General features: G+C 43.6%; 1 protein-coding gene across 2 annotated transcripts in view; it reads left to right on the forward strand.

Annotated features, from left to right (window-relative positions):
* OGDH (oxoglutarate dehydrogenase) overlaps window positions 1-24725 on the forward strand; it is a 65346-nt gene that overhangs the window by 33184 nt on the left and 7437 nt on the right. Inside the window, exons 4-19 of one of the 2 annotated variants that reach the window (XM_073653769.1) lie at window positions 637-730; window positions 13095-13210; window positions 13314-13468; window positions 15284-15430; window positions 15534-15624; window positions 15910-16089; window positions 16175-16303; window positions 16746-16925; window positions 18251-18403; window positions 18572-18674; window positions 18956-19084; window positions 19173-19323; window positions 21121-21248; window positions 21492-21670; window positions 22858-22929; window positions 23265-23390. In XM_073653769.1, the coding sequence (XP_073509870.1) occupies window positions 637-730; window positions 13095-13210; window positions 13314-13468; window positions 15284-15430; window positions 15534-15624; window positions 15910-16089; window positions 16175-16303; window positions 16746-16925; window positions 18251-18403; window positions 18572-18674; window positions 18956-19084; window positions 19173-19323; window positions 21121-21248; window positions 21492-21670; window positions 22858-22929; window positions 23265-23390 (2133 nt within the window). Of the gene's footprint in view, window positions 1-636; window positions 731-943; window positions 1047-13094; window positions 13211-13313; window positions 13469-15283; window positions 15431-15533; window positions 15625-15909; window positions 16090-16174; window positions 16304-16745; window positions 16926-18250; window positions 18404-18571; window positions 18675-18955; window positions 19085-19172; window positions 19324-21120; window positions 21249-21491; window positions 21671-22857; window positions 22930-23264; window positions 23391-24725 lie in introns of both variants that reach the window. The other variant, XM_073653768.1, reaches the window with a different exon arrangement.

Raw genomic sequence — 24725 nt, forward strand, 5'->3', positions numbered from 1 at the left:
AAAAAGGAAAATCATCCTTATCGCCCATAGCACCCAATCAGAGCACAGCTTACATTTCTTAAACTGGTGCAGAAAAATGAAAACTGAGTTTTGATTGATTACTATGGGCGACAAGGGCAGTTTGCTTTTTTTTGCAGTTTCATACACGAGACCGAAGCAAAAATATCACGTCAGATGTGTTGATTGGTGGGGTCCTAGTTGATGAGACCCCCACTAATGGGTAAAACTAAGGGGTGGGATTGCTCAACTAAGCCCTGTGCTCCTACGTATCTTATCAGCTCTTCTCGGAGAGCAGTGTTGTTGAGGATGGATTTATAGGAAGTCTAAAGGCACGGTGCCTTTGGCCTTCGATGGGGGTCTCATCACTTGGCCCCCCACCAATCAAAACTTTCGACATGTCAAAAGTTTTCTTTCAAATGATAGGTGCCCTTTACCAGAAAAGGACAGCTCAAGGGCATACATTTACTGCTAAGTTTTCTTTTTCTCCGAGGAGGAAATGCTCTTTAACCACAGAATGAAACTCTTACGGCTTTCTATATTGCTGAGGCAGTCACCTCTATTCTGATATTGATTACTTAGTGACTGCCTGTCGGGGTGGGGGAGGTGTCATTAACCAGTTTGTGTCATTGCTTCTAGGTAAGGGGTCACCACATTGCAAAACTTGACCCCCTTGGAATTAGCACTGTTAATTTTGATGACGCTCCAGTAATTGTCGGTCCTCCGAATGTCGGTGAGGGTTATGTATCAGACTCATTGTAACTGTTCTCTTTACTTTTCCTCTTCTTTTCCCTTTTTTTCCTGTGTTTATTATTTTATGTGGTGCCTTCTCTTTACCCTTCCATTTCTATTATTCCCCAACAACCTTGTTCCCTTACATCTCTATATCTATGCTCTGTCTTTCTTTCACTGTTCTCTTCTACCCTGGCACCTTTCCTTTATGTAGATCCGCGGGCACCATGTTGCCCAGCTTGACCCACTGGGCATTCTGGACGCAGATTTGGACTCATGTGTGCCAGCTGACATTGTCACATCCTCAGACAAACTCGGTGAGGGCCAGTAGCTATACTAGTATGGTCACTGCTTACCGCCTCCTCTCACCCCCAAGTTGTTTGTTTGTCCCCCTGCTCGCTATTATGGAGGTCCAGAGCTCACAACTAACAGCTTCTCCCTGGTAGGAAACGTCAGACATAAAAAGACGTCTTAGACCCTGTGCACACCACACTTTTTCCATAAGTTTAACCTGTATGCCAGAAAACCACCTGACATACAAGCTAAGAGTATCTATTACCAGGAGGAGGCCATAAGAGTGTCCTTTTGGCCTTCGTGTCCATCACATCTACTACACTAATTGTGTAGTAGATGAATGCTATATATCGAGAGCTGAAATGATAGACTGAGGTCCAAAACGCAGTGTGAGACCAGCCTTAGGCAAGTTTTAGACACATGTAATGAAGGCATGTTTTTTTGGGAGACTCAGGCCATTCGTAGGTCCAAAGACCTGACAGCATCATAGATTCCTAAAATTCTGTTTGTTTTGGTCACTTGATCCATGGTTGATTTGGGAATTGCATCGTAGTACAGGAATGCCCAAGAAATAACCCAACAGCCCCTGTACACATTGGATAAAAGTTGGCTGAACGCTCCTATTTCGGTGGGATCATATGATCATTTGATGTGTTTGGAGGCCTCCTGACAGATGATATCAGTGAAAAGAAAGATCATGGAGATGAACTTTCAACACCTGGTCCCTTTGCTTTACTTTGGATGAAAGTTGTCTGAACGCTCCGATTTCAATGGGACCAGACGACCATCTAATGTGCTTGGAGGCCTCCTGACAGATTGTTAGGAAAAGAAGGATAGGGGAGATGGACGTTCAACACCTGATCCCTTTGTTTTCCTTATATGAAAGTTGTCTGAACGCTCCCATTTCAGTGGGACAAGACGACCATCTAATATGTTTGGAGGCCTCCTGACAGATGATGTTGGGGAAAAGAAAGATCGTGGAGATGGACTTTCAAGTGAGATAATCCTTCGCCAGAGATGTCTGGCAGTAGATTTCTCTTTTTCGGGAAAGAGCGCTGTTGGCAACATGTTCATCTCTATCAACAGCTTTCTCATGTATATGGCCATCTTTAGGCCTAGGGTCACACTGCATTTTTAGCCTCAGTTTTACGCTTGTCTAAAATTGGCCTCATTCTGGTTCTAAATCCACTACCCTCGTCTTGGGTAAATGACCGGCTGCTCCTCAATGCTAATAAGCCAAAGTAAAATATTGAACAAGACCAAACAATGGCGGACGGGCACACTAGAGATGACTGGCATGGCTGTCCTGCCCTAGAAGCTGTTAGTAGGAGCTCTGAGTGTAGCCTGGGTAATAACAGATGGCTAGGGTACAAAGGCTTGTGCTGCTCTCACGCCAGAAACAACTAACATAGATTAGTTCAGCCGGTAACCACCAACTAACCACACGTGGCATGATCTGGGTGTGTTCGGGGGCTGGGATTGCTTGGGACATGGAGCATGTGGTGGGCATGAGTACGTTTCTGTGTGTGTGGATTGATCTGATGAGAACGTCGGCTCATGTAAGTATTTTGTAGTTTTTATAACTTGATAAAGTGTCTGACATTTATAACCATGGATACTGATTGCTTCTCTCCTCTACTGCACGGGCATCCTGAATTATACGTACTGTAAAGGTTCGCTATGGAAATGTAAAAATTAGCCCTATTAATGAGGACGAAAATGTAGATCTCGAAGTGGTAAGCGCTGGAAGACCAAATTTTGGCAAATTGGTATATCTGGCTCAGATGGGTAAATGGGATTTGCATGTATCTATCACCAGAGACTGAGAGACTAGCTAATTACATTATAGAGTGATACTGCCTTCCCTTATAAACTGGGACCATTTGCTGCCTAATGACAGACAACCTCTTTAGGCTGGTGAGAGGCTACACAACTCTCACTGCCAAAGATCGCTTTATGCCGCTGCTACATAGCAGTGTAATGCAGGTGACTGGGGTCATATTGTGAACCACCGGGTACTGTGGCCGCAACAAGCAAATGTAGCAGTGTAGCCCTGGCCTTAAAGGGAATCTGTTAGCAGGATTTTTTGCTATGTAATCTGACAACAGCATGATGTAGGGACAGATACCCTGATTACAGCGATATATCTCTTGTTTTACTGGGTGCAGTAGTTGTAATAGAATCACAGTTTTTCTTCTGCAGATTTAGCAGTGCTCTAATGCTGAGCTTTGTATAACCCCGCCCACACCACTGATTGGCTGCTCTCTGTGAACAATCACTGGTGGGGGCGTGGCTGGACCAGAAATCACAAGACACCTAGATCATCTGCAGCCCGGACGTCCTCTTTATGTTCAATTCGACAGAAGGCTGGAACAGTGACGCCATCGCTGATTGTGCGCTGGCGTCATGTGTCACAACGCCACATGGGAGCTCCGGTCCCGCCAGTGCCGACACTGCTGGAACCGCGCCTGCACAGGTGGGAAGTATAGGCTTTTTTATTTTATCAGGGCCAAACATTTAGATCAAGAAAGAGTTGTCCTAGTAGTGGACAAACCCTTTAAGGAGTTAATGTGTGCAGTATATACAGTACAGACCAAAAGTTTGGACACACCTTCTCATTTAAAGATTTTTCTGTATTTTCAGGACTATAAAAATTGTACATTCACACTGAAGGCATCAAAACTATGAATTAACACATGTGGAATTATATACTTAACAAAAAAGTGTGAAACAACGGAAAATATGTCTTATATTCTAGGTTCTTCAAAGTAGCCACCTTTTGCTTTGATGACTGCTTTGCACACTCTTGGCATTCTCTTGATGAGCTTCAAGAGGTAGTCACCGGAAATGGTCTTCCAACAATCTTGAAGGAGTTCCCAGAGATGCTTAGCACTTGTTGGTCCTTTTGCCTTCACTCTGCGGTCCAGCTCACCCCAAACCATCTCGATTGGGTTCAGGTCTGGTGACTGTGGAGGCCATGTCATCTGGCATAGCACCCCATCACTCTCCTTCTTGGTCAAATAGCCCTTACACAGCCTGGAGGTGTGTTTGGGGTCATTGTCCTGTTGAAAAATAAATGATGGTCCAACTAAACGCAAACCGGATGGAATAGCATGCCGCTGCAAGATGCTGTGGTAGCCATGCTGGTTCAGTATGCCTTCAATTTTGAATAAATCCTCAACAGTGTCACCAGTAAAGCACCCCCATACCATCACACTTCCTCTTCCATGCTTCACGGTGGGAACCAGGCATGTAGAATCCATCCGTTCACCTTTTCTGCGTCGCCCAAAGACACGGTGGTTGGAACCAAAGATCTCAAATTTGGACTCCTCAGACCAAAGCAGATTTCCACTGGTTTAATATCCATTCCTTGTGTTCTTTAGCCCAAACAAGTCTCTTCTGCTTGTTGCCTGTCCTTAGCAGTGGTTTCCTAGCAGCTATTTTACCATGAAGGCCTGCTGCACAAAGTCTCCTCTTAACAGTTGTTGTAGAGATGTGCCTGCTGCTAGAACTCTGTGTGGCATTGACCTGGTCTCTAATCTGAGCTGCTGTTAACCTGCGATTTCTGAGGCTGGTGACTCTGATAAACTTATCCTCAGAAGCAGAGGTGACTCTTGGTCTTCCTTTCCTGGGGCGGTCCTCATGTGAGCCAGTTTCTTTGTAGCGCTTGATGGTTTTTGCAACTTCACTTGGGGACACTTTCAAAGTGTTCCCAATTTTTCGCACTGGCTGACTTTTATTTCTTAAAGTAATGATGGCCACTCGTTTGTCTTTACTTAGAATTTGTATTATGGCAAGAAAAAAGCAGCTAACAGTCTATTCAGTAGGACTATCAGCTGTGTATCCACCTGACTTCTGCACAACACAACTGATGGTCCCAACCCCATTTATAAGGCAAGAAATCCCACTTATTAAACCTGACAGGGCACACCTGTGAAGTGAAAACCATTTCCAGTGACTACCTCTTGAAGCTCATCAAGAGAATGCCAAGAGTGTGCAAAGCAGTCATCAAAGCAAAAGGTGGCTACTTTGAAGAACCTAGAATATAAGACATATTTTCCGTTGTTTCACACTTTTTTGTTAAGTATATAATTCCACATGTGTTAATTCATAGTTTTGATGCCTTCAGTGCGAATGTACAATTTTCATGGTCATGAAAATGCAGAAAAATCTTTAAATGAGAAGGTGTGTCCAAACTTTTGGTCTGTACTGTATATATCGTCCAATTTGGTGACATATCTACTGTGATAAAGGGTTGAGGGCTTCCTGTCACATTTAACAGTATTTTCTTTTGAGTAGTAAGATCTGGAAAGTCTTAAGTTTTGGTCGAACCGATTTATTGTTACTTGTGTTCAAAACCAACTTCACACCTGTAAATGGTGCAACCATTGGTGGGACTGGCAGAAAAATATTTTTTTCTATTTGTGTATAGCCCTTTAAACATAAATCTCTGCTAATTGTACTGAAACTGCACTGACTAAAGTCACAAACGACCTACTAACCGCCAAATCTAAGCGACACTACTCTGTGCTCCTCCTCCTGGACCTGCCATCTGCCTTCGACACAGTGGACCATTACCTCTTACTCCAGACTCTCTCATCTCTCGGCATCACAGACTTGGCCCTATCCTGGATCTCCTCATACCTAACTGACCGGACATTGTGTCTCCCACTCACACACCACCTCTTCATCTCGCCCCCTATCTGTCTGTGTCCCCCAAGGTTCAGTTCTAGGACCCCTGCTCTTCTCCATCTACACCTTAGGCCTGGGACAGCTCATAGAGTCTCATGGCTTTCATTATCACCTCTATGCTGATGACACACAGATCTACCTCTCTGGACCCGATATCACCTCCTTATTAACCAAATTCCCACAATGTCTGTCTGCTATTTCAGCCTTCTTCTCTGCCAGATTTCTAAAACTTAACATGGGCAAAACGGAATTCATCATCTTTCCGCCATCTCATTCAACCCTCCCAACTGACCTATCTATCAACGTCAATGGCTGCCCACTCTCCCCAGTCCCTCAAGCTCGCTGCCTTGGGGTAACCCTGGACTCGGAACTCTCCTTCAAACCACATATCCAAGCCCTTTCCACTTCCTGCCGACTCCAACTCAAAAATATCTCCCGGATCCGCACATTCCTAAACCATGAATCTGCAAAAACACTAGTGCACACCCTCATCATCTCCCGCCTCGACTACTGCAACCTCCTGCTCTGTGGCCTCCCCTCTAACACTCTCGCACCCCTCCAATCTATCCTAAACTCTGCTGCTCGACTAATAAACCTGTCCCCCCGCTATTCCCCGGCCTCTCCTCTCTGTCAATCTCTTCACTGGCTCCCCATTGCTCAGAGACTCCAGTTCAAAACCCTAACCATGACATACAAAGCCATTCACAACCTGTTTCCTCCATATATCTCCGACCTAGTCTCCCGTTTCATACCTGCACGCAACCTCCGATCCTCACAAGATCTCCTTCTCTACTCCCCTCTTATCTCCTCCTCCCACAACTGTATACAAGATTTCTCCCGTGCTTCCGCCCTACTCTGGAACTCTCTACCCCAACGTATCAGACTCTCGCCTACCGTGGAAACCTTCAAAAGGAACCTGAAGACCCACCTCTTCCGACAAGCCTACAACCTGCAGTAACCACCGCTCTACCATACCGCTGCACGACCAGCTCTACCCTCACCTACTGTATCCTCACCCATCCCTTGTAGATTGTGAGCCCTCGCGGGCAGGGTCCTCGCTCCTCCTGTACCAGTCGCTGTCACATTGTGTTCAAGATTATTGTAATTGTTCTTGTATTATACCCCTTTTTCACATGTAAAGAGCCATGGAATAAATGGCGCTATAATAATAATAATTCTGGACTTAGGAGTCCAATGGGCTGATTACCGGTCACCTCTATGTGCATGCTCATACTGGCAAGGCCGAGAATCATTGAGTCACTCAGCCTCCAGAACTCTTACATCTGACTGCAGAGAGTCATACAGACAGTTTTTTTTCCCTGAAGTTTTCAGAATAAGATGAGCATCAGGTAGAAGTTCATTTGGAAAAAGATTTTTTTTGTGCAGCACAAAAGATCATCGTTCTCCGCAGTGCATCTTCCTGTGTAATCAGGACTCTCACTGCCGAAAACAATGACAGACTATGCACACTGAGCAATCTAATATAAATCTCTCAGTGTGCAGTTTGCTTTTGTCTGCCTGTGTAAACCGGAATTTTAAATGACCCCCGATCAGTAAATGTTTACCGATCGGCAGTTGTATGGTGCTACTGGTCAGTCTGCGTAAAGACTGCACTGTGAAACCAGCATGTGTCCCATACAGATTCAAAGAGTAAGGGTCCGTTTAGACGGACGGACTGGCGGCAAGATACACCCTCCGATTGGTAAACTTTTACCAATCGGCGGACATTTAACTGCCTGTTTACACAGATAGACCAAAGCAAGCGATGCGCACTGAGCGATCAATACTAGATCACTCAGTGCACATAGGCTGCCATGGTTCTGGGCAGTGAGAGTCCTGTTTACACAGGTCGATGCACCGCCGAGAACGATCTTTTGTGCTTCACTAAAGATTACTTTGCCTTTTTGCTTGTTCGTCGGGTGACCAGCAGCCTGTTTACACTGTGAGATAGTTGTGTAACTACCGTTTTTAATAACGCTTGTTTATGATTATCTTGCAGTGTAAATGCCTCTAAACTGTCATTTTATTTATCCATTTTCATAAATCAGGAGTATATGTGAAATTAACAAACTTTGTAATATATCCTATTAGAGAAATCTGCTTCTTTCTCCCCCTTGACCGATCTTTCATTCTCAAAATTGTCAATTTTCGGGTAAAATCTATCTTCAGTAGTGATGATCGAGCATGCTCGTTGCTCGAGATTTCTGAGCATGATCGGGCGAGCACCGATTATCTTCAGCGTGCTCGGGCTTTAAGTTTTCGTCGCTCCGTGAGCATGATTTGCGACTGTTTGACAGCTTTAATACATGTGAGGAATGCTGGAAAAACAGGCATTCCTCACATGTATTAAAGCTGTCAAACAGTCACAAATCAAGTTCACGGAGCGACGAAAACTTAACCCCCGAGCACGCTGAAGATAATAGGTGCTCGCCCGAGCATGCTCATAAATCTCGAGCAACGAGCATGCTCGATCATAACTAATCTTCAGTGAATACAGGTTGTTACATTACTGAGATAGGAGATGACAGTTGGTGCTGATAAAGGTCTATGGAGAAATGTAACTCGTTTTAGGAGAACTTGCAGCAGAATGTCTGTGTTAGCTTCTAGCTCCTCCATAGAATTTTAGAAGCACCAACTGTCATCTCCTAGGAGAATCTGTCTTCACAGAAGACAGATTTTACCCGTGAATTGATACTGACACAGTGCGCCCAATGCATGTCTCACACCCAGAGAAAGCACACTTTATCATGTCCAGTCACCAGCAATTATTTAGATCTTAAAGGGGTTGTCCGATCGAAATCTGTCTGCAGTCACTCTGTGTCTCAGTTTCCTCAGGTGATCCGCAGGTGCACAGAGACGCGCAGTGGGCATGAGATTTCTAGAAATCCCATCCACTATGGTGTAACATCTGGCCGCTGCGGTTTTGACGCTGCATAAATACGCAACGTCAAAACTGCAGCAAATTCTGAACGTGGGAACTCACCCATAGCGAAGTGGATGTGGGCTTCAAGGTGTTGCCCAGAGAGAAAAGTTCCGGACCACACCCCTTTGGCTAACAAGACTAGATAGCTATAAAGGGAAGGCCATATCTCAGGAACAGAGAGGCACAGGATCAAAAGAAAAACCGAGCTGGATTCTTGAGAACAGCGGCATTTATACCAGGTTAAAAAAATACATCTTTATGGCAAGAGACAGGCCATATTTAAAGCAGAAAACTCAATTTTTCTAGGAGAACATACTTATGTAATATGTATGCGATTCATATGGAATTCATGAGAAAAAAACGCTGAGATCTGAGGGATACTATGACACATTATAGGCCCACAGATCTCCATTGCCTTTATATTACAGATCAGTAATATTGATAAATCCTAATACTAAGGGGCACAGTTCTTCTATGGCCAGAAGTCTAGAAATGACTTCAGGAGATGTAGCTCGTGACTAGGCAATGACGCAAGGTTTGCCGAAGAGGTGTCCTGCCTCGTACAGATCCTTAGAAGACCCGGTTATGCCGCTTACGTCAGAGCCTTCAGTGGAGTATAGTCTTCTCGGTGTATACTGCTTCCGACTTTCATGGTCCGTATACAGAGCTTGATCCTCAGACTGGCCCCAGGTCTCCTGACCAGAACCCATCATTTTCATGAGGCTGTTGAGTTTAGTTCAGAAGACCCTGTCCAAACATCCCAGTCTGTACCATGCAGTTAGCGTAAGTGTCCGATGTAGCCTTCACAGAGCCTAAGGCCTTATATATACGATTGTGCTACCGATATGTCGGTATAGAACATGCTCCAAGTTTTTCTTAACATATGTACAAATAAAAACCATTGACTTCTATGGTTCCATGTGCTGGATTTAAAGGGATAGCACATAGATGAGACTGACTTGTGTCGCCTTACGGTGTTATTTTCTTTTTCCAGCCCTGTGTGAGTATGAGTGTGTGAAGTGCAAGTGTTTTTCACGAGGCTGTCTTACACTGGGATGAGTAAGAAGCTGGAGACATAGATCTCTGCAGATCTATGTGTGTCTATTACACTGCTGTGTGCACATTACAGGACGGGACTGCGCCGCACGCTGGAAGCTTACGTGCCTGTGTGCTTGTTTTCTTTTCTCTCCCGGTTACGTTGCAGAGATGGCTTGCGGCTCGTAGGAGCCCCTTTGTGCGCTGTTGAGATTTTATATTTAAAGATTCCTCTCTTTTCCCCATGCTGCGCTTCTTCCTCTTTTTAACCCCCAACTCCCCACGTGCTGCGCTCTCCTAACACACTCAGACCTGTCGGCATTCCTGGATCGGCTTCGAGTTCTCACGGTGGGAGGTACGGAAAAATCTCCTTTATCTAACAGCCCTCCTCGCTTCCTTCTCCTCTCCATACCCTCTCCACACCCTCTGCTCCTTCCTATCTGTCTTACGCAAGTCCCACCTGTAACCAGAGCATTTGTGATACTGCGTCAAGTAGGCAACGGGATCACTCCCACTAAACAGGATGGGAAATTACTTTCCCTGTTACTGCCATATTTACAGCAGCCTGTATTCCATACATTGGACAGGATCCTATAATGTGATGATGGGTGGAATACAGGCTGCTGTATATGATATGTACTCTGCAGGAGTCCATAGCTAAATAAGCCAGAAATCTGGATGCATCAGTTTTTAGTCCATCCTCCATGTGTATGAAACCCACAGAGTGGAGCCTAAATGATGTGTATGCTGTGAGCCTTGATGCGGTGTGCTGCTGTGCACTGTATGGCCAGGTTCACACAAGACTTTAAATTACCTGGCCAGTAACGTCTGCAAATTTCAGACGCGACATGCGTCATATACATCTAAGTACACTCATCTGCATCGCAGACGGGGTTCTGGAACTGCCGTATTGCTCGCGCGAGGATCGTATCGCTATCCTCGGACTTGCCGTCGGCCCTTCTCACCTAACCGTGACCGCTGCATAGAAATACGTGCTATCATGCTCAGGTCAGCATTGCCAACGGCCAGTCCGAGGATTGCGATGTAGTGCAGCCGTCTGACTGCGGCCCTAAAGCTGAGACTATTGTATGCGATTTATTCCACACGGACCTTAAGTCTATATGGAAAACCACATTGGCTAACATTGGTCAGTGTGTACACACTGAGCAAAAAATGCACTTGTGTGAACCCGGCCTATGACTGTTATAGGATGCGTGCAGACGGCATGGGGCAGATGCACAGTGGATTTTCCACAGCAGAAATTGACCTGTGCTGTGGACTTTAACCATGGATTTCACCCTGTAATATCCTGTAGAATATGGAGTGGTAAGTGGTGTATGGATGGTTTCTTTGTGAGTGTGTGGACCTGGATTACCGTCTTGTACGCCACACATATGCTTTATCATTGAGCTGGTAGACTATGCCAAATCCCGGTGTGTGCGTGCCAGTTCTCTGGGTGACTTGAACGTTTGTACTTTTGTAGGGTTCAATACAAAGTGAACTTTGTGGGTGGCAGAGACAAGACGTCCCAGCCAGAAACCAGATGTATTCTTCACAGAAAGGACATTAGGATCAGATTTACTGAGCGTGTTACTTACATAACCAGCAATCTCCATGTCCGGAATCTATAAAGGGGTTTTAGAGTTTATTATGAAATATTATTGTTTATTTAGTCTTTTTTTTTTCTTAATCTAAGAACATCCGGACAAAATTAATATTCTGTGTTATGCCAAGTATGGGACCTGAGGAGGAGATCCTAAACTTATGGGTCTGTGTGTGGTGCACCTGCTCCTCAGACCCTACCTATGGTATATGCAGCGTATCCGCTTTGCCCCAAATGTTCAATTCAGGTGGTCCTGTCCCTGTATGTCAGTTTTAGTAAATACTTGTAAAAAAATATATATGAATAATTCTGGATCATCTTTTGTTATAAGTCCATGCTGTCCCGTTCCTCTATTACTCTTCCTAGAAATTTATGAATAAGTTGACAGCTGGGTGATGTCACGTGGGGGGCGTGTCACTACATGCCCGGATACTGTCCAATCAGTGCTGACAAGCAGGGACATGCCCCCCCATTGGTCACACCCAGTTGTCAACTTATACATAAATTTCCAGTAGGGATAAAAGATGAACGGCACAAGTTAGAGTTATCAGAACACATAGTCCAAAATTGTAATTTTATGAGAAATACAATTATTTACTAAGGCGGACCTGACGGAGGAGATGACGGGTTCTCCTGCTGATTGGTTCAGGCAGCAGGAATCAGACCCTGGCTCTGTAATTTCAGCCAGGTATGTATTATTCAGAACGTTTCAGAGAAAATATACGTGTGTGTGTGTATAGGGAGAGACCTGTCACTCAAGAGGAGCGGGGTGGGGAGGATCCGCCTCTTGGACTAGTCACCCAAGTGTCATACTCCTAGGCAGGCTCAATAATGTATGTCTTTTCTGAAACACAGCAACATTTTATAGGAAAACATACCTGGCTGACATGTCAGAGCTGGGGTCTGATATATGCTACTCATGGTTCGGGCAGCATGAATCCACTATCAGTTGCCCTTTAATTCTCAGATTGCTGAGTGCCACTAAGAAAGGAGATTTGCATCTTATTCTGGATACTTGGAAATCAGAAAAACTTCTTTTTTTTTTTAGTAAAAAATACTGCACCTACTTGGGCAATTACTTCTTTTTCTAAGGATGCAGTGACATGATGTGACCACTAGTTGTTGGCACAGTCAGCAGCAAACTGCTCAGGTCGGTAGAGCATCAGGCACAATAGGTGTCTCACATTAAAGAATTGGAGAAACTTGGCTGCTGTTGGACAAAACAGCGCCACGCATGTCTACAGGCTGTGTGTGGTATTGCAGACACGACCCATGGACAGGTGTAATGCGGTTTGTCAGCCATGTTTCTCTAACCCTGTACAAGCCATTTTATACTTAGAAATAGCTGTTACATTAGGTATTGTGTACTGATTTTCTGGCTCTGCAGCGTTGGTTACTATGAAGCTTGTGATTTTATTGATTCTATAATGGAAACATGAAATGAGCGTACTCTCAGGACAGCTGTAGATTAACGTCTCTCTTCTGCCCCCCACCTACCATGCTGCTTGTCCCCCTCACCTGCTTCCTGTCCCATTCGCTGCCCCGACTATGTGCCATCACCTCTGTCCTGCAATTTTCCAACACATCTTTATAAACCACAATGACCCCATATACCGTGTGTGATGCGTTCTCCACCCACATGTCTCATTGTCCTGTGTCTGTCCGTGCCATATACCTTGCTCTTTCCACTGATGTATCCCACCACTGTGAACGCCATCACACCCTTTCCGTAATGCTCATTGCATGGCTGGCCGCATTGCGTTTCTCCTTCTGTAACGCTGCCTCCGTCTGTCTGTCTCTGACCACCGCCCTCCACAGGGTTTTACGGGCTAGAGGAATCCGACCTGGACAAAGTCTTCCATTTGCCAACCACTACTTTTATTGGAGGGAATGAGACGGCACTGCCCCTTCGAGAGATCATTAAAAGGCTGGAGGTGAGAGGTGGCCACCCGCTGGCGATGTGATTGGCGCCTCCGTATTTTGCTAGCGCTTTTGCATTTTCTCCTGCTTTGCTCCATCTCTTGTTTCTGTGTGCAGAGCTCTTACTGTCAGCACATCGGGGTCGAGTTCATGTTCATCAATGACTTGGAACAATGTCAGTGGATCCGGCAGAAGTTTGAGACCCCGGGAATCATGCAGTTCACCAACGAGGAGAAACGCACTCTGCTGGCAAGACTGGTCCGATCTACCAGGTGCTATCATTGATTCATAAGATGAGTCTATAAGGTTCTCATGCATCCAGGTCATGGTATATCCATTAAAGAGGTATTCCCATCTCCAAGACCCTATCGTAATATGTAGTGGGTGTAATAATAATAATATTAGCAAATACCTCCAATTAGAAATGTAGTATAGTTCTCCTGATGAGCTATGTCGCTTACCCCATATGCAGAGCATTGCAGTAGCTTGGTGATCTCCAAGATCCTATCCTAATATGTAATAGGTGTAATAATAATAATATTAGCAAATACCTCCAATTACATATATGTAGTATAGTGAGCTATGTCGCTTAGCCCATAAGCAGGGCATTGCAGTAGCTTGGTGGTCTCCAAGATCCTATCCTAATATGTAGTAGGTGTAACAAAAATATTAGCAAATACCTCCAATTAGAAATGTAGTACATTTTCCTGATAAGCTGTGTCGCTTACCCCATATGCAGAGCATTGCAGTAGCTTGGGTATCCATGGTTACGCCCACTCATATAGTGACAGCTAGTTGCTAGTGGTTTTAACCATGGATCCCAAGCTACTGCAATGCCCTACACATGAGGTAAGTGACAGTTTATCAGGAGAACTATTCTACATTTCTAATTGGAGGTATTTGCTAATATTATTATTATTACACGTACTACATATTGGGATAGGATCTTGGAGATGGGATGAGGGCACATTATTACCCCTTTGGAGTGTTGGCCATCTTTTTTTAATTTCCTCCTCAGCTTCCAAGAACCATATATTTTTTTTCTTTTTCCACCGACATAGCTGTATAAAGGCTTTTTGTTTGCGGGTCGAGTTGTAGTTTTGAAAGGCATTTTTCATTTTACCATATAATGTACTGAAACACAAGAAAAAAATTCCAAGCGAGATGAAATGGGAAAAAAACAACAGAAATTCTGCCATTGTTTTCTATTTTTAAAAACAGACGCATTGTAGTTAAAATGACCTGATGATAATTTTGCTTTACGGGTCAGTACATTTATGGTGATAACAAGTTTATGTAGTTTGTTTACTACTTGAAAATAAGAAAAACTTGGAAAAAAATGGAGTTGAAGGAGGGCGTGTTTTTTTTTTTGTTTGTTACATTTATTTTTTAATTTATGGGTCCATACTAATAGCCAATCTCTTTTTATTCAATTTTTGGGGTGACAGGTTATGAAAAAAAGGATCAATGTTTCTGCCATTCCAATTTTTTTTTTTTTTTTTTTTTTTTAACGTTTCAGCATTTGCCATATAAAATAATTATTTAGATTTTTTTTATTAGTTTGGACAAGTAAGTACACATGTGGCGATATCAAATATGGTAAGTTTTTTTTTATTGCTTAGATTTTACTTGTACATTTTGGAAAAAAAGGGGAGTGATTTTTCAATTTTACGTTTATTTTCCAATTTTTTTTTCTAGTATTTTTATTTTTTATTTTCTTTTTATTAGTCTGCTTATTTTATTTTAACACATTTCCTACCCTGAAACAAATCTTTAAAAATTCCGGACAATCCCTTTGTTCCGGTTACCGAGGTGGTATAAATCTTCTAGATCACATTGATTTCATCATCTATGAACTCCCCCTTCTAGGAACTCAAATGGGGAGCTGCTGTGTAAGTTGATCGCTAGGCCAGTTCTTACTCGAGAAGGGTTGTCCTCCTGAGATCGTTCTTTGAACTCCATTATAGCATGACTTGGAAGGATGAGAACCGTCAGACTTATCTTGTTCCTTTACTACTTGTCAGACTTTTTTCCTGTGGTTATATTTGGTAAAGTTATACTCATTATTATTGGAATCCCATGTATAGGTTTGAAGAGTTCCTCCATCGTAAGTGGTCATCTGAGAAGCGTTTCGGATTGGAGGGATGTGAAGTCTTAATTCCCGCCTTGAAGACCATCATTGACAAATCAAGCGAGAACGGCGTGGATTATGTTATCATGGGGATGCCACACAGGTAGCTGACGCTGTATTCACAGTGCCGATCTTTGTTGTTCCTCCATGTCACATCGTGAATGACCATTGTTTTTTTTTTGTGTCCTCTCCTGTCTGTTTTGCAGAGGTCGTCTTAATGTTCTGGCGAATGTGATCCGAAAAGAGCTGGAGCAGATATTCTGCCAGTTTGACTCTAAACTGGAAGCTGCCGATGAGGCGAGTTATGATATTTTTATTTTATTTTACCATTTCCAAAACACGATCAGGCAGAGTTGGGTGAAGCATCGGCCATGTCATGCCCAAAGGAACTGGATCCGCGGGTAGTGCACCTGTACCCGTGTGTGTCATTTGGCCCATCTGACTCTCACCCGCTGAACGTTGGGACATGTTGATATTTTATTTTTCACGCACACATACATGACTACTTTGGGTCCATGTGCAGTCCTTTGTGGACTAGGACACTTGAGTAAAAAGAATGAATAACTCTTCCTCCTCCTTCAGGGTTCTGGAGACGTGAAGTACCACTTGGGAATGTATCACAGGCGGATAAACAGGGTAACTGATAGGAACATCACCCTATCATTGGTCGCCAACCCTTCCCATCTTGAGGCTGCTGACCCTGTTGTCCAAGGAAAAACCAAAGCAGAACAGTTCTATGGTGGGGATAATGAAGGCAAGAAGGTAATAAGTCGGAAGTGGGCATGTCTAGAAGAGCGAGGTTCACTGTTGGTCATGGTCCTGACAGTTGTCCTCTTTGTTCTCTCAGGTGATGTCTATCCTCATTCACGGGGATGCTGCATTTGCCGGCCAAGGCATAGTGTATGAGACTTTCCATTTGAGCGATCTCCCATCACACACTACACATGGCACCGTTCATGTTGTGGTCAACAACCAGGTATGTGGCTCGTTTCTGTACATGTAACGGGAATTATATCCAATGAAAACCTTGTTTTGGGATAAGCATATAATAGCCCAGTGCAGTTGTCAGTGGTAATATGCCACAATGGTAGGAAGCCCCCAAAGATGTGACTTGAAGATCTTTAATCTTCAGGTGGAGATCAGAGTTTTTATTGGTCCCTGTTCTTAAAGCCCTTTCACATTGAATAATAATTGCAAATGAGCTTTTATAGGTAACACTGTCCCTAATCATTGACCTCATCAATGGCCAAACTCGTATAAAAGGGCCTTCATATAAGCACAATCGACTTGTTACGGCGTCGATATAGGCCCATTAAGGGCAAACTCTCATGGGCTTATTAAGAGAGCAGGACCAGGTTTATATTTTCTCTTTGTACACACTTCCATTTTTCTTTAAATTACCTTCCTCTCTCTATCAGATTGGTTTCACCACTGATCCTCGTATGGCCCGCTCTTCCCCGTACCCTACAGACGTGGCTAGGGTTGTCAACGCCCCAATCTTCCATGTCAACGCCGATGACCCTGAAGCTGTGCAGTACGTGTGCAACGTGGCCGCAGAATGGAGGAGCACCTTCCACAAAGATGTGGTCGTAGATCTGGTACGTGGCCTCTTACCCAGATTTCATGATGTCGTAGAAACAAGACTTGTAATTCTATACAGATTGTGCAGACGTGGAGGCCGTCATCAGCTGATGGTGCACATATCAGGTTACTAATGTCATTATTACTCTGTTAATGATTGCCTGTTTGATCTTTCTCAGTGACGTGAGTTAGGTATTTCTTTCTGGATCACGTGTCCTCTAACCTTTCTGTTCTTGAGCAAGGAACAATGCAGTTCTAGGAAACTTGAAGGCGTTTTCCACATTCTCCCATCATCATTGCTCGTCATGTCCAGCTGCATTTAGTCCTGGGATGTCGCCCAGAAAGCAACCACAAATATTCCCTATTATTCAGTGTACCCTATCACTGCATAACTAGTCAAAGTCTATGTTCAAAACTTCAGAAAGACTTGTTCACAACTACTTTGGAGATCTGTGAAGTCAATAGTTGTCGCTGAATGTTTTGGAGTGGGTGGACCTTCTGTTTTGAGGGCTACATGCTCCGTATAGACACCTAATAGATATGAAACATAGCATTCTCACTGCCTACAGACACCACCAAGGCTTCATGGGTGACTGTTAATTTTAATGTGAAAAATGAGCAATCAGCTCACCTGTCCAGGTGCACGGCAAAGTACTCCAGTGAAGGCAACAATCCAGACGATAACCGGCATTCACATCTTCTTAAAATAATTGCTTATTTTGATCCAGTAGTATAAAAGGCACAAAAATGGTTGAACACAACAGCTCGAAAAATATAAAGGCAGAAAAGAAATATCCACTGCGCTCCCAGGAAACAGGTTTCAGACCTGCATAGTCCATGGTCAAGCCTGGACCATGTAGGTCTGAAACATGTTGCCTGGGAGTGCAGTGGATATTTCTTTTCTGTTTTTGTTCATTTTTGTACTCTTGCGCTCAACCATTTTTTGTGACTTTTATACTACTGAATAAATAAATCAATTATTTTAAGAAGATGTGAGTTCCCCGGCTACTGTTTGAACGGTTGCTGTTAATTTTAATATATACTGTAATATGAACGATCTAATAATTGCTGGTTTAAATCCCGGTAGTAGAACTAAAGAAATTCAGAACGAATAAAAAAAAAAAAAGAAAAAAAAAATACACTAAATTTTGAATTGCCCCTTTTCACAATACAAAAGAAAATGTAAAAAATCAAGTTAACTCCAGAATTGCTGTTATTCAATATTTCCACCTGCCCCCCCCCCCAATGCAATAAAAAGCGTATGTACCTAAAAATTATACTAATAAAAACTTTAGCTCGCCACGCAAAAATAAGGGCACTCTATGCATCTTCTCTTCTGTAGGTGTGCTACCGTCGCAATGGCCACAACGAGATGGACGAGCCCATGTTTACCCAGCCCCTGATGTACAAGCAGATCCGCAAACAGAAGGCAGTGCTACAAAAATACGCAGAGACCCTTATTTCACAAGGAGTGGTTAATCAGCCGGAGTATGAGGTATGAAGTGCACAAGCGGTGACCAGGCGTGGCGCACAAGCGGTGACCAGGCGTGGCGCACAAGCAGTGACCAGGCGTGGCACACAAGCGGTGACCAGGCGCGGCGCGCAGCTCATAATCCAGTGTTTTGTTACTCTTGTATGAAGCCGTTTTGTGAATGCTTTATAGGAGGAGATAGCCAAGTATGACAGAATTTGTGAGGAAGCACTAACCCGCTCCAAAGATGAGAAGATCCTTCATATCAAGCACTGGCTGGACTCCCCATGGCCCGGTATGTGATCAGTTTCTGTTGTATCAGTTCTCTTTTCTGCCTGGAGAGATGATCACTACTGCACATTGGGTGGGACAGTTGCAGAGATACCTGACAAGTAGCATGCACATGTCCTAGTCTAATTACGTGCACAATACCTGCTGGGTATCGGACATTGCTCCTGTGCCCACCCAACATGCTTCAGGGTCTATTCACACCCAATGTCAGAGTTAGGAGTCGGGGCACAAGCCCTTTAAGCGAGGCATTTCTGCTTTGTTCTAAATGCTTCCACCTCCTTACAGGCTTCTTCACTCTGGATGGACAGCCCCGCAGCATGTCCTGCCCTTCTACTGGCCTCAGTGAAGATGAGTTGAATCACATAGGAAATGTGGCCAGCTCCGTTCCTGTGGAGGACTTTACTATCCATGGAGGTAAAGTCTTTTTCCATTTTTTTTTAGGAACATCTAACTGCACTTGATTGTCGTCTGGGCTTATACACTAACCTTTTGCCTCCCCCAGGTCTGAGCCGCATATTGAAAGCCCGAGGAGAAATGGTGAAGAACAGGACTATTGACTGGGCACTGGCTGAGTATATGGCATTCGGCTCTCTCCTAAAAGAAGGCATCCATATTCGTCTGAGTGGGCAAGATGTAGAGAGGGGAACGTTCAGGTATTGTCACAGTAGGCCGTTGTAGTGTTTTGAACTGGAGACTTCTTACTATAAGGATAGATATAAGCCATATATACACACACGAGGGCAAGTCAAAAATATCGCACTCTGACGAGAGAATTTATTCTAATTAACTTTCAGAAAAGACAAGTATATAATTTCCCAACATAATCTCATGGGTTTTCAATACACTTTGTCCAACTGTGAGCAAGCTGTCACATTCTCTCATTAAAAAAATATTTTAGGCTGAGCTGCGAGCCACGAGCGCACCTCTGTCTTCAGCTCTTCATCAGACGTCAATCTTCATCCTTGTCCGACAGAATCCGTTCACGTGCTCAATAGACGGACGTCCAGCTCCTTCTTCATGGCTGACACTTGTGCCATCTTCCTGGAGCCTCACTGTCCATTCATGCACACTTCTTCACGACAATATACTTTCCCCATTCTGCGCTCAAAGTCTTCACTAAATATCAGCACCAAACGCAGCCTCAGAGCGCGAAAACAAATCCCTGCACGGTGCTCTTCTTTTGTGCCAATCACGTGTGACAGCCATTGTATCTCGCACCGCAGTCACAAAGGAACTGATGTAACATGTTCAGACTGGCACAGCAGTGACCGGGGAGACATCCACCTCGTACACAAAGCACTTATAAGACGGGGCGGGCAACAGAACCAGATCTGTATAAATATAATACAATAAATTATTTCTTTATTCACCCACGTATGCTAGATCAGTTTTATATAGTGCTGCTTTCTTTGCAAAAATGATCCATAGCTGTAGCTCAATTTTATATTATTCCTATAATTGGAAATGTAAATATAGTAAAATGGTTGTTAGAGCATATGGATCTGGTTATTCCAGTCATCTGTTTTGTTGGACTTGATTATATATATATAATACACACACACACACACACACACACACACACACACACACACACACACACACACACACACACACACACACACACACACACTGGGTACGGAAAGTATTCTGACCCCTTTATATTTTTCACTCTTTGTTTCATTGCAGCCATTTGGTAAATTCTAAAAAGTTCATTTTTTTCTCATTATTGTACACTCTGTACCCCATCTTGACTGAAAAAAACAGAAATGTAGAAATTTTTGCAAATGTATTTAAAAAGAAAAACTCAAATATCACACGGTCATAAGTATTCAGACCCTTTGCTCAGTATTGAGTAGAAGCCCCCTTTTGAGCTAGTACAGCCATGAGTCGTCTTGGGAATGATGCAACAAGTTTTTCACACTGGATTTGGGGATCCTCTGCCATTCTTCCTTGCAGATCCTCTCCAGTTCCGTCAGGTTGGATGGTGAACGTTGGTGGACAGCCATTTTCAGGTCTTTCCAGAGATGCTCAATTGGGTTTCGGTCAGGGCTCTGGCTGGGCCAGTCAAGAATGGTCACAGAGTTGTTCTGAAGCCACTCCTTTGTTATTTTAGCTGTGTGCTTAGGGTCATTGTCTTGTTGGAAGGTGAACCTTCGGCCAAGTCTGAGGTCCAGAGCACTCTGGAAGAGGTTTTCATCCAGGATATCTGATATTTCAATTTTTCTTTTTTAATAAATTTGCAAAAATTTCTACATTTCTGTTTTTTTCAGTCAAGATGGGGTGCAGAGTGTACTTTAATGAGAAAAAAAATGAACTTTTTAGAATTTACCAAATGGCTGCAATGAAACAAAGAGTGAAAGATTTAAAGGGGTCTGAATACTTTCCGTATCCTCTGTATAATATACATCTGCACTCTATTGCTTTTTCTTACACACTTGTCTCCCCTTCAGCCACCGTCACCACGTGTTACATGACCAAAATGTGGACAAGAGAACCTGTATCCCCATGAATCATATGTGGCCCAACCAGGCTCCATATACAGTGTGTAACAGCTCGCTCTCGGAGTACGGTGTGCTGGGTAAGTGTGTCCTATATTACTGCCACCATATGACGGTATCTACATTATGAAGGCAGTGGGTTCCTATTTGATATAGTTAGTAATAGAAAGTAGTGAAGGTGTTTACTTCGGCTTGTTCTGTGGGTCACATAGTCCTACTCTCACAGTAAGATGTATATGTCGGGGGGGGTTAGAGTTGGGCACCCCTTTATCAAGCACATTGAGTATATTTGATATTTTAATTTCACGGTTTGTCTCTTCCAGGATTCGAGCTTGGGTTTGCGATGGCCAGCCCGAATGCTCTCGTCCTCTGGGAAGCACAGTTTGGAGATTTCCACAACACGGCTCAATGTATCATTGACCAGTTCATCTGCCCTGGGCAGGCTAAGTGGGTACGACAGAATGGAATTGTCCTGTTACTACCCCATGGCATGGAGGGAATGGTAAGAAAGCGATAACCTACAGGTTTTAATAAAATTTATTTATTTATTTAATTTTTTTTTTATATAGGGCTAACCTATTCCGCAGCGCTTTACATACATTATCGTCGCTATCCCCATCGGGGCTCACAGTCTAGATTCCCTATCAGTATGTCTTTGGAGTGTGAGGAAACCGGAGAACCTAGAGGAAACCCACGCAAACACGAGGAGAACATGCAAACCCCTAGTAGATGTCATCCTTGGTGGGATTTGAACCCAGGACCCCAGCGCTGCAAGGCTGCAGTGCTAACCACTGAGCCACCATGCCGCCCGTAAAAGCAATTTGTAACAGATGGTTACACTTAGAGAGAAACATAAATCTAGGAAAGGACACTTGTTAATCAGATTTATTTATTCTCCTGGGATTAATATCAAAGCATAATTCTGCTTACCATATGTCGCACATTATTATTCTGTGTCCTGAACCCAAGCATGTCACCTTACAATCCCTCACACATACAACTGGTGTAGTTTTACTGCTCGTGCAGCCTATTTATTAAAGGGAGCCTGTCAGGTTCAACAATATGATCAACCTGCAGCTATAGGGTTAATCTGCAGGTTAATAGCGTTATGCAGGTGCCTGGTCGCAGGACTGAAAGTATGGCACCTGGGAGAAAGTTAACTTTTTTTTTTCCTTCCGGGAGCCGCCAGCTTTCAGTCATGCAGGCGTGCCCAGAGTAATTACAGTCTCTTCTTACAGCACTGAGAGCTTTGTCTGTAACCAAGCCCCGGCACTGACACACTATAGAGCTGGCTGTCAGTCAGTGTCGGGGTGTGCTTACAGCTGCCGCTGTCAGTGCAGTGAGCGGTGACTGTTATTGCTCTGGGCACACCTGCATGACTGAAAGCCGGCGGCTCCCAGGAGAAACAGGGTTAATTTTCTCCCGGTTGCTGCATTTTCAGTACAGCAGCCGGGCACCTCCATAACGCTATTAACCTACAGATTAACCCTATGTCTGCAGGTTAATAGCATTCGTGGACCATGCAGGTTCCCTTTAAGTGTTATAGGCTCTTTTTTACTCCTCACGTGATAGATGGCATTGCTATGGGGCAGCGTGTCGTTTACCAGGAAAGGGACATTGCTTAATGTGCAGAAATGAGGGAGTGAATGTATATGGTAAGTTACACATATATATCGGTTTGTCTTTTAGGGTCCTGAACATTCTTCTGCTAGACCTGAACGCTTCCTGCAGATGTGCAATGACGACCCAGATATGTGGCCTGTAAGTCGCCCTCTTCTATCCTTCTCTTTAGATTTGGGTGAGTTTATGTGTAGATTCAGAATTTCCACCATTACATTGATTTCAAGCAAATCAGCAAGGAAGCATCGCCTTGCTAAATGAACAAGGTGTACTAATTAACCTTTGGGATATCTGTATTACGCAGCCAGGGGAACGACATGGACACCTTATAGCGGTGCCATATAACTAATGGGTGGAGCTGATTATTGATGTGGACAGAGAAATAAAAGAGTGTTGATAGCAATTATACGTAGAGGTTACTTGCTGGTGTAAATGCAGAACCTGAATGTGATTTATACCTTTTACTTCCTCAACAGAAAGCTTCTGAAGACTTCGCTGTTCGTCAGCTTTATGATTGTAACTGGATTGTTGTCAATTGCTCCACTCCGGCCAACTATTTCCATGTGCTCCGCAGACAGATCCTGCTACCTTTCCGGAAACCGGTGGGTATGGTTTGGGAATTTTTTTTTTGAATGAGAGGGGACACGATATTTTTACTGCATTACTGTTAATCATATTACCACTTAAATGGTTACTATCAATTCAACTACTTTGCACCAGTCCAAACAGTACAAGAAAACATAAGAATTTTTGCAATATATCTTATTAATATATCAATAAATGACAAAAGTGACACAAGTTTTGGGATTTTAACTTTTTACCAAAACATATTCAAGGTACAGTTATATAATCAATATGGGCTTAAAGTGCAGACTCTCGGCATTAATTTGAGGGTATTCAGATCCTAATTGCAGTCAGGGTTTAGGAATTACAGCCCTTTGATATGTAGCTGTTTCTTTATAAAGGGACCCAGAGTAATTGGACAATTATCTCAAAAGCTCTTTAATTGGCTCTGTTGGCTTTTCCCTAGTTAATCCATCATCAGTTAAACAGGTTAAAGGTCTGGAGCTGATTCAAGGTGTGGCATTTGCATTTGGAAGCTGTTGCTGTGAACCCACAACATGCGGTCAAAGAAACTAACGATAAAAGAGAAACAGATCATCATTAGGCTGAAAAAAAAGACATTCATCAGTTCATCAGTAGATAGCAGAAATGTTAGGTGTGGCCAAATCAAAAGTTCTGTAAAAAAGGAGCGACTGGTGAACTTGGGGACTCCAAAAGGCCTGGATGTCCACGGAAGACAACAGTGGTGGATGATCACGGAATCTTTTCCATTGTGAAGGACAACCCCTTCATCCACCCAAGTGAAGAGCACTCTCCAGGAAGTAGGTATTTCAGTATCTAAGTCTACCATAAAGAGAAGACTTCATGAGAGCAAATACAGAAGGTTCACCACAAGGTGAAAACCATTAATCAGCTTTCTAATTAGAAAGGACAGGTTAGACTTTGCCAACGAAAAAAAAACATCTAAAGAAGTCGCCCAGTTCTTGAAAAGCATTCTTTGGACATATGAACCTAAAATCAATCTGTACCAGAATGATGGGAAGAAGAAAGTATGGAGAAGGTATGGAACAGCTCATGATCCAAAGCTCAACATATCCTATGTAACACATGGTGGAGGCAGTGTAATGGCACAGGCATGCATGGCTTCCAATGGCATTGGGCCACTAGGGTTTATTGATGACGAAACTGAATACAGAAGCAGCCGGATGAATTCTGCAGTGTACAAAGCGATACTTTCTGCTCAGACACAACCAAATGCCGCAAAGTAGATTGGATGGCGCTTCACAGTACAGATGGACAATGACCCAAAACATACTGCGAAAGTAACTCAGGAGTGTAAGGCAAAGAAGTGGAATATTCTGCCATGGCCGAGT

This window comes from Phyllobates terribilis, unplaced genomic scaffold (genome assembly GCF_046119375.1).
Source record: "Phyllobates terribilis strain yellow unplaced genomic scaffold, ASM4611937v1 Scaffold_11__3_contigs__length_659146591, whole genome shotgun sequence".
In the NCBI taxonomy this organism is placed as follows: Eukaryota; Metazoa; Chordata; class Amphibia; order Anura; family Dendrobatidae; genus Phyllobates; species Phyllobates terribilis.